The sequence below is a fragment of the Idiotropiscis lumnitzeri genome, chromosome 10 (genome assembly GCF_059441095.1).
Source record: "Idiotropiscis lumnitzeri isolate Australia: NSW breed Sydney's pygmy pipehorse chromosome 10, RoL_Ilum_1.0, whole genome shotgun sequence".
Classification (NCBI taxonomy): Eukaryota; Metazoa; Chordata; class Actinopteri; order Syngnathiformes; family Syngnathidae; genus Idiotropiscis; species Idiotropiscis lumnitzeri.
Genome location: NC_142400.1, coordinates 12,417,806 through 12,431,402, shown reverse-complemented (window position 1 = coordinate 12,431,402; position 13,597 = coordinate 12,417,806). Strand labels below are relative to the sequence as shown.

Below are 13,597 nucleotides of genomic sequence, written 5' to 3'. Positions count from 1 at the left end.
CCCAAACCACATGATTAGCCTTTGAGCCTGTTTTAAAAATTGCTTTCCAGGGATGGAAATTTTTCGAATTTTGATTATAGCTAATAGCAAACAAAAATACAATTTCAAGAAATATTAAAAATAACAAGCAGTGATTCTGATTATAGCTATTACAGTGCAAGGGCTTCTGAAAACGTCATGTCATGTCATTATCCACACCGCTTATCCTGTACAGGGTCGCGGGAGGGTGCTGGAGCCTATCCCAGCTGACTACGGGCGAAAGGCGCACGCTTCTGAAAATGTTTAATTCATAATTAGATTAATTAAGAATAATTCATCTCTGTATGGCACTCACTTTGAATTGACATTCCATACTGCCTTCTAATTTATTAAGATGCAGTTGCCCATCGTGTAAATAAAAAAGTGGCAAACTGTATGAAATGTCTCAGTAGACAGAAAAGTGACATTGGAGCGTTGCATGAACTGTAGTCTTTTTAACTTTTACAGCGAAATATGCTATTCATGTGAATAGTATTTCAGTTTCAATTAGTAAATAAAACCACGTGAAACGCAAACAGTACAAGACAGGTTTTTATTAAAAGGCGTTGCATTAAAGTATTTTACATTTAATGATAAATTATTAACCTGTGGAACAATTCACACTGCCCTTCTTCTTCTTTATTTTTGTATGATGTCCAAATATGTAGTTATGGATAATTCAAAGATATTGACAATCTATTACAAAATGCAAGCATTACTAGTTGATTTCCACAGTCTGTTCCTCTACATAGACAATAAAGTGATGAGCTTTGTCATCTTGAGTGAGGACCGTCAGCGCCTCCAGTTCATGTCCCTGCTCCACCACCATCACCTGCTCGCCAGAAAGATCCCCTTCTGCGTTGACAACCATCAACTGGTGGTCGCCGCCCTCCTCATCGGTCACCTGCAAATGCAACCGTGACTCGAAATCAACATGATATTTTTCGGGGCCATGACCCCCTGTGTTACACAGAATGCTGTTTACCTGTTCAACCACAGCAACACTGCCGGTAGCCATGGCGACCATAGATGTGATGGTGTCCTGAGTTTCTGAACGGAACTCAACAATCTGCTGAAGAATATGATTGGTCCCTGCATACACACAATCACAAACGACAACTGTTAAAAGCCAGTTAATTGTTATTTTGCTTACACAGTTCTTCTACAATCACCATTGTCCTGTAGGGCGGCTACATGTTCTTCTGTCAACTCCTCTTCTTGCTCCAACGGGACGTATTCGCTCTCTACCGTCTCTTCCACCTGAATGTGGATCCACACATATTTTATTATTGTACATTTTTGACAATACATATCAAAATTTAAAGTTCAGGGAGCTCCCAAGGTTATTAGCATATCTTAAAAAGTGAAATGAAAACTTAAACAGTAGCTCTCTGTAGTTTTCCATAATAAATGACGTCCTCCAAAATTTTGAAATGGCAGAAATGTTAAAATTTCACTTATCTTTGTTTTGATTTCCAACAAAAACTAAAGGTGCAGAATGTCATGTAAAGTTTACAAATTCAGATACATTTTTCTTTGAAGTTAACACAGTTCTCAATGGAATTATTATGGTCCATTAGCTTTTCAAAAAGGCAGATGCTGATTTGTCAAAATGCCAAATATTGGCACAGATAATTGGTCTATCCCTAGTGAAATTAGAACCTCTCGAACTGGAACAACATGAGCACGTTTATCAAAAATGTATTTGTACCTCCCACGTGCATTCCACCACTTTTGAAGCATGCTTCTTCTTAATGTGTCGATTCAGCTCCCATTTGGTGCCATAAACAAAACTACATTCAGGGCATTTGGTGCCTAAATGTGGACAGAGACAAAATCACAGACATTTATTCTCGGAACACTTTTTGTGTAGTATAAAAATTCAACAGAAAAGCATTTCAGGCAGTCCATAATATATATATAAAATAATAATAAATAAATAAAAAGCCTGTCACTGAACTAAAAGTCAGAAACTTAAATTCAAACCTTGTTGTGTGGAATACTCTGCGTCGGAGAGACCTTCTCTGACATTTTGATAATCCTGGTCTGGGTGTTTTGTCTTGTAGTGTCGTTTCAGAGGGCCGGTTGTATTGCAGAAGTAGAGGCAGTGTGCACATTGAAATGGCTGCAAACAAGCAAAGGAAGTCAAGTACTGTACATGAAATTTGTGACAGGCTTTTGGCGTCTGTGGTGCAACATTCAATTGTTTTCATTCTTTTCTCAATAAATTTTTTCATTTTAGTGAAAACTAATTGAAAAATAATAATGATGAAAGATTGTTTTTGCTTTTTTTGCTCCTAGGATCTTGTGGTTGCACTTTGTACTTTTTATTTTGTGTATGAAAGCAGCAGAGCCTAGGTAATCCTTCGCATTGAGGACGAAAAACGATTCTGACCTTAAATTTAGCATGCTGCTCCATGTGTCTGACCAAAGGCGCCTTGAAAACTGAACTGAAGTCGCACTCTGAACATTTGAACTGCTTCCCTTGATTAAAAAAAAAAAGGAAGAAAAAAAACAATAACTCATTCATCAAAAATTCTTAAGAAAACATGTTGACCAATATTAATGTATAAGTAAATTAAAGAAAACAATGTTACGGACTTGTAATGGTAGAGAGGAGTGTAAGACGTACCTTGGTCAGTGTGGCTCAGTCTGTGGCTCTTCAACGACACCTTGGATTTAAACGTTTTACCACACAGGTCACATATGTGACATCTTTCCTTGTTATGTCGGTTCATGTGATTTTTCAAGTTATTCCTGTTGCGGCACGCGTAGTCACAAATATTGCAGACAAATGGTTTCACACCTGCAAATGAAATGAAATGAAATGAACAATTATGTCGAAAAATGTCAAAAACTGAGCATGAACTTGGTAAAGGCAGAATATTTTATACAACTCTTGTATTTGACCACACAAAATTGTATTTTCAGGAATATGATGTTAAGTTTCATTAACCTGAATTGTCCTTTACGTGAGATTTAATGAGTCAATCAGCACAGGTACCGTATATTGGTGTCAAAAGGTAGGGAGACGTCTTACCTTGGTGGGCCCAGATGTGCTGCTGAAATTCACTGCTGTTCTTGAGGTAGTAAGCGTCGCAGTATGGGCACTTCTCTGCTCGCTTCACCATCTGCCCTTTAACTGGTAATGCATCTGTTCAACACACAATCAAACAACACTCCAAGTGAAGTCCAATATTTAGAAGGCTACAGATGTTACAGCAAAGTGGAGTAACGACAACAGACATTAATTCAAATGACATTTTACATCAGCAAATATGTTAGACTGGTACATGGGTTCTGCCACTGTATTGGTGTGTCTTTTACCAGGGTGGGATATTCGGATGTGTTGTTTAAGTCTGTGCTCTGGATAGCTTTGATGGCAGATGGGACACGGTGCACTCCTTCTCTGCAATCAGAGCAAAAATAGAGGCATTTAATTAAAAAAAAAAAGATACCAGGCAATTTATTTAATAGTAAAATGATAAACAAGGCAAAGGTACTCATATTCCACGAATACAATGTAATGTAATGCCGTAATGGGATCTGAGATCTACTGGCAATATAATTGGATGGTTTGTTACCTCTTTTTGATGAGTCCTCTGATGGGCTTGTAGTTTGTATTTGTCAGGTGTGGTGTATTTACATCCCGGACTAGAACATGGCAGCAGCAAGCCGCTGTGCTTCTGAATCAGGTGCCGCTTTAAAGAGCTTTTGGTGATGGACGAGTAGTTGCACTTTGAGCAATAGTGCAGGTGCTCCTTGGTGTGTGTGCGTACATGGGCGTTATAGTGGACTTTGTACCAGAACAGTTTCCCTATAGGGAATACAAAAAGCAATTTCAACCATTAGAACAATTTACAGAGAAAGATTACAAGAACTGCATCATAATTCCTACATTCACAAAGACAACTAGAAAAGTATCGCTGCAGAAGATCATATATGCCATGACACATATGCATGTGGTGAATCAACTTTTCAAAACTCTGAAAAAAATTATAGAAATTGAGTAAAATGCAGAGTATTTTTTCCCCAAAGTAAAAGCAGATGGTTATAAATATCGTATCTTGATTCAACACAATAATAATCATTTGGCTTTCATAGAGGACTGAAGAAATCAGAGAATACTGAATGCTGAAATTCTGAGGATTTGGACCATTTTAGGTCTCTTGAATGATGAAGCAATTATCAAAAATAATGATCAATGAATTCGATAACCGATTAGTTGTCGATTAATAGATTACTCTCTATTTAACGTTTATTTTTAATGTTTGTGGTCAGCAGTGTTATAGAACTGCACTGCTTCCTGACGAGTTATATTTTGTACTTTATTAAGTACCATAAGGGGAAAATATCGGAAAAGAAGCAGTGTACATTTACGCCACTCCAAATTATATCGACAATTAAAATAAATAAATCAACAACAGTTGTCAGTCCAAACGGAGCCTTATCATGGTTAATCAAATAAAAGCAGCAGGTCATTCTCTCATCTCACCACAGTATTGACATTCCCGGTCTCCATACATTTTCCTGATCCGCTGGAAACTCTCCATATCAAGAGGAGTCTTGGGAAGTGATGACAACACCTGCTGGAATGCACATAGTTGGAAGTCCTGTAAGATATAAGCGGGGCAAAAAGTTGACCAATTGTATTCTATGATGTTCAAGTAACGTAGAAAATGGTGTCGCACAAAACCAGGTCATAAAAATTTACCTTATCTGATTGTGTAGTTTGGATGTTTTCCTTTGAAGGTACTGAAGGCGAATGAGTTTGTGGGCTATGATTGGTCACTTCAGAGTTCATGGCACATGCGTTATCATTGGCCAATTGAATGTTTGCAGTCGTGGTCGTGTCTTCCGAGTAAGGGGTGTCTCCTTGGTTATTGGTATCTACAGAGGGTGTGCATGCGTGTGTCGTTGTCGACGACTCAACACACATTTCCTTCTGTGTCTCAGGGTCAGTTTTGCTTTCCAGTTTTTGAGTACATCCTTCACCCTGACTTTCAATATCCTCCTTTTCTTGCTGCGCATCTTCCAGTGCGGCCGCTTTCCGCGACTCACCTTCAGCATCCCTCCACTCCGCAACAGCTTGACTAGATCTTATCACCTCTTCCCTGCTCTCATCTCCCACCTCTGTGCTTCCCTCCATGTTCAAACGTCCCTCTTTTCCATCTCTTTCTTCGTCTGCCGACAAGACTTGACCACCATTCATCAGGTAGAAGCTGCTTTTAATAGACTCGCCGAATGCCTGTTCTTGCTCCAGCTCAGGGTGATCGTCCGTGAGGTGCCTCCTGAGTCTCTGACTGCTGACAAACGCTCTCTGACATGTGCAGCACACGTACAAGAAGGGATGCTTCCTGACATGAGCGGCGAGGGTGGCGAGGCTGGTTCTGGCGTGGTCACACAGCAAGCAGACGAAAGGCCGCTGAGGCCCGTGGACCAGTAAGTGGCGTTCGCGTTCCGTCTGGTTCTTAAAGCAGCGACTGCAGGTGGGACAGTGGTAGAGGAGTTGTCTGAGGCCCTGACGAGTCTTTAGACTGGAAAAACAAAATAAACTGATTAGCTGTGGATACAATAAAAAAATAAATAAAATAAAATAAATAAATTAAAAAAAAACCTCAGTTGTTGGTAGCTTTTATAGATGTCCGGGTCGTTGAGATCATGACTCTTTTCTATATGTTTGATCAAGTTCTTCACATCGGAGTACTTCTTTTGACAAAAACTGCAATGCTGCTTCACTTTCAAATGAACTCGTTCAATGTGGACCTATAGGACAAACAAATGGCAGAGTCAGACTTGTACAAGTTTATCGTGCTTATAAAACCATCTGATACAACATGTAAAAATCTGCTGCCACCGATGCATCATACTACAACGCTACAATACTTCCAGTTTATTTATTATCCACGGCTGAAAAATATTTTATTTTGAAAAGTGATCTCTCCCATACATCCGTCAATGACTGACTCTTTATGCATGTCAAGATTGCAATTGTCTTGCTCGTGTAATGCCCATATTAAACAAAAGTAACCAAAATTAGTAATAAAAAAAAAGAGTTTATTTGCAATGGTGAAAAGGTCCAGGGAGGAGTCAACACAAGAAATTCAGCCCAATAAAAAAAGAAAGATGCATTTCACAGAATATACCAGGAGACCTACTTGAAAATATGATTTATGGATTTATCGCAACAGGTGATTTCCACGCACCAACCCCGCTCTGCACAATTTCGTTAACAAATGTAAGTGCCTGTAGCGCATCATACTTTGTGGTGAACCACATTGTAACGTCATTCAGCATTGTTGAGAGCAAATAACAATATAAAAAATATTGTGGCATCACATTTATTGTTGTAGCATTGCATTCCACGCAAGAGGTTCTGAGCCGAAGATACAAACACGGGAACTCTCAACTGTGAAGCCAATATGTAAACCGCTATTTCTACTGTCTCTCTAAAAAAAATGCATAAAAAGGCTTCAGTCAAACCCGCAAAAGAGTATCAACACAAATATTAAATCAAACCTTGAGGTGTCCTGGGTTGAGGCATTTGAAGGAACACTGTTGGCAACTGAAGTTCTCTCCAGTGTGCTTCCTTAGGTGAACATTCAGGTTGGCTTAAGACAAAAAAAGGGGCAGAGAATTTATAAAATAAAGAATCTGTTTATTTTATGTTTTTTTCTAATCGAAATTATGAATTCAATACAACCGTATATAGGATGGAAAAATAAGTATTTGGTGTACCTTTAATGGCAGAGGCATAGTCACAGTGTGGACACTTAAAGGGTTTCTCTTGGGTGTGCGTCCTGAGGTGGGACATTAGCGAGTGTCGAAACTTAAAGATTTTATTACAGACCTCGCAGCCAAAAACTTTCAGTTGGCTCGGAAGTAAACTGAGGAGAGAGAAAGTTCTATTATCATGCTGACCAACTGTATCACCACTGCTGTGTCAAATGAGAAACTGATGTCTATGCTACTAGTTCTCTTTTATTAATCTATTCATGACTATAAGTGTAATCTTATGTAAAGTAATAGATGCATGTGCATTACGGCTCAGTCAATGACCAAGTCCATAATTCTCGTGAAATTAAATCCAAGCCCATGACTGATTCATTAAATCATTCATTTAAGAGTTGTTCAACATTGTGTCTTGAACCATGTCCGTACATTGTAGGAATAGCAAGGTAGACCTCCAAATTAAGTAATGGATGTTAAAAAGAAGTAATAATAACTATACGGGTTTACATACGTGGGAATATCTTGCTTGATGGAATATTCCTGAAAGCCTTTTCCTGGTGTTGTTTCTGTTTTGTCAGAACTACAGTTGGAATAAAGCAAAAATGAACAGAAAATGTCAAATGCTGCATGCTACTTTTTCATGCATAAAATGAAATGAAACAAATCCTGACTATGTATCTTATTTAAATCCATTTCTCTTATGTTGGCAGATGATTCCAGTACCTTGAGCCCTGCTCTGCTTTGGGGACTTCAATACTGGCTGCAGACTGACTTGCAATGTCTACTGGTTCACCCTGAGAAACTGCTGTGACCTGGATGTCCCCAACAAAATAATGATTGGCACAACCATAGAATGAAATATGATGCAACATATTGTTTTTATTGTTGCTGTTATTTTTTTTAGCTTTACAAATGCAATTATATTTCCATCATGACACACTGCAGGTTTGGGTTTTTCCTAATTTTCTCAATAGATATTAAATACAGTCATTGGTCAGAGAGGACTAGTAAAAGGCAGGTGTGCTGTGGTAATAAAAAAAAAAAAGGCAGAAAGTAAATAAAGACGAAGCAAAAAAAAAAAAAAGCAATTTAAATGTAATGATGAGAGCCCCAACAGTGAAAGGATTGTGCACACAACGTGCATTTTATGACAGGTCATGGTGACTAAAGGAGAAGTCAACCCGAAAATATTCTTTCCAATAATAGATTTTATGCGCCTTCATTAGTGTAAAGTTGTAATCAAGGGATTCTGATTGTGCATAATCCACCCATTTTTAGCCATCTCAGGGGCGGCCATTTTGTCACATTCTGTCGACTGAAAATTACGTCACAGTCGATCAGGGCTCAGGTAACGATCAATGACAGCTCACCTGTTCTCTGAAGCTGAACCATGATTGGTCGTTATCTGAGACTGAAGCAATTATGATGTCATTTTTAGTCGACATCAAGTGGCAAAATGGCCGGCCCCTCAGATGTACAAAAACGGACGGATTTTACCGCTTAACTCATATTCCATAAACGCAATATGAAGCAAAATGTCAATTAGAACATTTTCTTGTAAAGAACATTTTGGGGTTGAATTTCCCTTTAAGCCGGTAAAAAATAATTAGATAGCGTCACTTGTCAGAAGTCAGGTGGTCAGAGATAGCCCTATGGCTTGCGGAAGGACACATTTCCTCATGTAGTGGTGGGAGGTAGATAACCTGCATACAGTACACAATCAGACTCACCTGAGACTCATCCAGAATGTTTTCACGCTCCGGATCTGAAAAGATGTTCTCGACTGGAATCATCTTAATAACCCCTGCGGTATTAAGAGTTTACAAAATTCAAAATGTACTCTCACCCACATAGCCAGAAGTACAAACAGCAGTTAAAAATACAAGACTGACCTGGGAGGGACACGTCTTCGGTGAGAAAAACATTGATGACACTTTTTTTGCTTCCTGCCGCAAGTCCATCTTCTTTAGCGGTGACACTTTCCCCGTCAGAAAGCATTTGACTCTTCTTGTTATACTGACAATTCTTCCTTCCTTCACACAGAGAACAAGACTAGGCTCTAAATTAACATGACTTCTTTCATTTGGAAAATACTCATGCTGAAGGAGTGGTTACCCTTTCTTCTCTCCATCCCTAATCCTTTAGGGGTTTGTTGCTTTTGTTTTTTATCTGGTCCTAGAGGGTCCAAATTTTCGGAATCCTCAGGGCCTCTGCAAATGCTGCCTGAAAAGCATGCAAATTAGACGTACGTCTTGTGTTTCCGAATACATTTGTATTTTATTTTTTTACATTAGTAAGGAATTAGTTTTCTGCCTTGGCAATCAATTATATTGAAGGATGCTTGGATGTGACATTTTAAAATTTCATGTTACGCTATTTTTGGTTTATTTTTTCCTTACTTGTGTCATCGTCCTCATCTTCCTCCTCCTCATACTGTGCTTTGAGGCAGATGTGTTTGACGATCTGCCGTCTGTTGCTGAACAAACGATGGCAGTCCTTGCATTTGAGCCCAGATATTGCGCTGTCGTCACCTAGCAGAGGAATTGGCATACAATTTGAAGAGCAGATTACGTTCTATCCGTACGATCAATCCTGCCATTAAGTGCGTTACCTTGTTTGTCTACTTCCTCTTTCTGCCCTTCTTGTCTTTGGACTTTGTCTTCTGGGGTCTGCGTGTAGCCTTCTTTCGCATCCCTCCGACATGTGAGTTCTTTGTTGGTCGAGCCTTTTGGTCGTCCTCGTTTTCGCTTTACTGAGCTCTCTGTGCAGACCACATACAATTAAGACCAAATTTTTTCAAGATCAAATTTAAGTTCAAGAGAATTTTTATTTGGGAATTGGTATCTTTAAGCAAGAAATAACAAAGAAGTGGCAACGGACTGATAGGTAGATAAATCATCGTTATATATTATTAACATTGTTTCTATTTGTCCACATGTTCATATACTGTAATACAAATCCAATGTTCTAAATTATTGATTTGAATATTCTAGACCATTGGGCTGTACAGATGGGGGGGTAAAACTTGAAGTTGAGGCATGTCAAGATGCTAATAGCCTCTGTGGCATTATGCTAATATCGAACACACAAACTAGCGAAATGATTAACAATAACACGTACAAAGCACGCTCGTCAAACAGAGCTGTAAGTGTCGGAATAAGATTTATTACCAAGAACCTGTACCACAAAAAAATAAAATAAATCAAGGAATTCGTTTTGATGCCTTGCCATGGCAAAAGATACACAGGGTTTGGTTGGTGTGACTAATTTTAATTTTAGAATTGCTAAAACTGGTTTGATCTTTTGACTTTAAAAAAATGATACCCTGCAGACAATGTACTAAATCATTCTTTTCATCAACCAGGAACATTGAACAGCAATAAATACGAAAATATATAGATTTAATCATACCTTTCATTTGCTCTATTAACCATTGTTTTGATAGTACAGCAAAAAGGCAGTTTAGTTGGGATAATGTTTGTGTTGTATTTGCTTTAAAGGAAAATGTCAATGAATGAATGAGGAAGTCCAGATAAGCCTGATCTGACCTGCTAAGGTCTCCAAGGGCACTCCTGCAAGGGGCTTTAGTGCAACAATGATGTCTTCATGAGGCTCCTGAAGTGGGTGCAGCTGGGAGCAATGGTCCAGTAGCAGAGCGTGACTGGGAGAGAACTGGTTGCAGAGCCGACACATGAACACAGAACCAGCTGGGGAGACAGAAAGAATGAGATTTTGAGACAGATACATGGAGAATTGACTTTCCATTCATTCATTGTCAACGCTACTGGTCCTTATTTGGGTTGCAGGTGGTGTTGGAACCTGTCACAGCTGACTTGGGGAAGTAGGAGGAGTACATACGTGTCAGCCAATTCCAAGGCAAATAAGCATTCATTCACACTTATCTCCAAGTTAGACCTTCGATTGCATGTTCTGGGCGTGTGGGGGGAAATTTAGAGGAACGGGAAAACCGACACAAGCATGGGGAAAATTTTAAAGCTCCACCCGGAAAGCCAGAGCCGATAGTCAAACCCCAGATTGTGCATCCTGAATTCTATATGTCTATTTTCTGAACCCTGCGACTGGCTGGCAACCAGTTCAGGGTGTACCCCTCCTACAGCCCGAAGCTAGCTAGGATATGCTCCAGGACGCCTGTGATCATGGTGAGGAGAAGCAGCTCGGATAGTGGATGGATGGTTATTATCTGAACCGCTTAGCCTCACAAGGGTCGCGGGCGTGCTGGAGACTATTCCAGCTGACTTTGGATAGTAGACGGGTTGCACCCTGAGTGTTCTAATTACCTGCTAATTTATATGACGGCAGATGGAAAGTGTTTTGTTATAGCTCCAGCTGTTGTGAAATGCGCTATATAAATAAGCTTGTATGGTATTGTATTTTATTTGGTTGCCAGCCAATCGCAGGAAAAAGAGATGAACAACCATCCACACTCAGAATCACGTAGTGTTCAATTAACCAACCGTGTTTATGGAATGTGTGAGGAAACCAGAGTACCTGGAGGAAAAAACATGCAGGTACAGGGATAACATACAAACGCCAGAGCCTGGATTCAAACCCAGAACTTCTGCACTGTGAGGCGGATGTGCTAACCAGTCGCCCAAGATTCCGGATTGTGACTGTTATTTGCTGGAAGTTCCAGACCACACAGCAGCTCTTCATACCCTTGCAATCTTATGAAAAATGTGTTATTGGTGTAAAAGAATTCATGGAGTCAACCTCACAACAAGAAATGAAGGGTAATATAGCATGAGTGCAATTTCATTTAGATTTGGATTATTAGAAACACATTTTAAAATGGCTTTGCTATTCATACATCATTCCTAAATGGACAAAACAAATGAGTGTTCCACGTGAATTTGTTTCATTCTTCCTGCAAAGTTACAGGTAAAACTTAATAGCTGCAGTGCAAGTTGCTTCATTTGTTTATTTAGTAGACCCTCATATTTCACTTTATTGACTTTCACTTCAGCTATATCATCACTGCAGCCTTGCCTTTAAATAACATCCCGTGCTTGTGTTTAGGTTACCCGTTTTACATATTTTGTCCGAAAGGATGATTTGATGTTTTTGAAGCTGCTGTTCATCTATTCACATATCAGACGCTCCCCTCGCCTCGCCTCCAACAGCGGTATCTTCAAGCAATCTACCACGCAAACCATGAGAATGAATGCGACATCACTATAAAACTCTTATGCTTTTGCAAAAAAAAATCGTCGCTGCTGTTGAAACAGCGGATAGATAGGTAGACTCCTTGTTTGCAAAAGGACTCTTTTCTGCCATTAGCTAATAATCATTTTTGACAATCAAGCGCCGTCACACAACGACGGCCACGGTGTCTCAAAACTTACAAACTTTATCAGCTATTAGAACATTAAACGTCTTATGAAGTGAGTGGGGAATAAGAAAGACGTGCGAAATTTTCGCGTGTACAGAAAAAGCTTTCAGCGACCATTAAGACAAGTTTGTTTATGTCGACTCGGCCTAACAGTAAGCACCGACTAACATATTCGACGTAAAGCTAACGTAAAATCATACCTGTTAGTTGTCCGTCCATTTTCTTTCGCGTCTTCGAAGAAAATGTGTAGCAATTTATTAACCAGTATAGGTATCTATCAAAGTGGCTATTATTCCTAAAATGTAATTTAGTCTATATTTTTACTTCGAGTATTATAAATTTCTGACGAATGTGTGAAACATGTCCTCCTATCCTGCGGAATAGGCTCGGGCTTGTTGCTCCGACAACTTATAGCGCCTCCCTGTTAAGGGAGGACTACACTGCAGTTTGAGTCTAAAATCTATGCGAGTCGAGCTCATTCAGCCCCACTAATGTTTACATAAGAAATTACAATATTCAAAATATTAATTATTATACGCAACACTTAACAACAACGACAATAACGTGTTTTTCTAGTTTTTTTTTTTGTGTCTTCAAGTCTTATTTGACTGGTACAAGGGTCACAAGGGTCACGGGCCTGCTGGAGCCTTCCAAAACTGTCTTCGGGTAGTAGGCGGGGGTACACCCTGAACTGGTTGCCAGCCAATCGCAGGGCACACGAAGACTTAGAACCTTCCGTGCTCACATTCACACCCAGGGACAATTTAGAGTGTCAACCTGCCATGCATGTTTTGAAATGTGAGAGGAAACTGGAGTACCCAGAGGAAACCCACACAGGCACAAGGAGAACATGCAAACTCCACACAGGCTGGTTGGAGCTGGTATCGAACCCTGCACCTCTGCACTAAGGCCACCGTACCGCCGCAGTTGGACATATTATTTAGAGATTTAAGGTACATGGGACTGCAGCCATCCCCAAGAAGGGGCCACAGGGGGGAAAATAATGACAAATTGACAAGACATAATACAAATGGTAACAAAAGTGCCCAGAACAACCTCCAAAGAATGAAAGTGATTACACCATCCGTCTTTGTTTGAGCCAAAGTGGACTTCGTGGGAGATAAAAGGGAGGACAAAAATGTTGAAAATTAATCATTACAAAAAATATATATAATAAATCCAAAGTGTAAGTTGAAACGCCGCAAAGCTTCTGGGAGAATTTTCTATGGACAGATGGGACAAAGCTGGAACTTTTGGGCAAGGCACTCCAGCTCTGTTCACAGACTCAGAAATGAATCATACCAAGAAAAGAACACTGTGCCTATTGTGAAATATGTAGAAGGCTCTGTTCTGTTGTGGAGCTGATCTGCTGCGTCTGCACTGGGTGTCTTGAATCTGTATAGTTTAATGAAATCTCAAGACTGTGAAGATAGCCAAGAGAGAAACGCACTGACCAGTGCCAGAAGGCTCGGTTTCACTCGCAGATCATAGGTCTTG

At 39.7% G+C, this 13,597-nt stretch overlaps 1 protein-coding gene across 3 annotated transcripts; it reads right to left on the bottom strand.

Moving 5' to 3' along the window:
* Positions 1 to 557: 557 nt before the first annotated feature.
* On the bottom strand, positions 558 to 12,512 carry zfat (zinc finger and AT hook domain containing). Of its 3 annotated transcripts, none has more exons than XM_088307503.1 (24): positions 12,301 to 12,512; positions 10,299 to 10,457; positions 9,362 to 9,511; positions 9,150 to 9,281; positions 8,866 to 8,973; positions 8,643 to 8,783; positions 8,481 to 8,554; positions 7,474 to 7,562; positions 7,262 to 7,330; positions 6,757 to 6,905; positions 6,538 to 6,629; positions 5,636 to 5,784; positions 4,733 to 5,555; positions 4,514 to 4,631; positions 3,603 to 3,835; positions 3,346 to 3,427; positions 3,059 to 3,172; positions 2,651 to 2,824; positions 2,414 to 2,502; positions 2,005 to 2,143; positions 1,730 to 1,833; positions 1,191 to 1,278; positions 1,004 to 1,110; positions 558 to 922 (listed from the first exon to the last, which is right to left on the bottom strand). In XM_088307503.1, the coding sequence occupies exons 1-24, from the start codon at positions 12,317 to 12,319 to the stop codon at positions 737 to 739; spliced, it is 3,588 nt and encodes a 1,195-aa protein (XP_088163629.1). In that variant the 5' UTR covers positions 12,320 to 12,512; the 3' UTR covers positions 558 to 736. The 3 variants fall into 3 exon arrangements, with proteins under 3 accessions (XP_088163629.1, XP_088163630.1, XP_088163631.1); XM_088307504.1 differs by having other exon boundaries at positions 4,514 to 4,607; XM_088307505.1 differs by lacking the exons at positions 558 to 922; positions 1,004 to 1,110; positions 1,191 to 1,278; positions 1,730 to 1,833 and having other exon boundaries at positions 2,004 to 2,143; positions 2,414 to 2,497.
* Between the last annotated feature and the right edge of the window lie 1,085 nt (positions 12,513 to 13,597).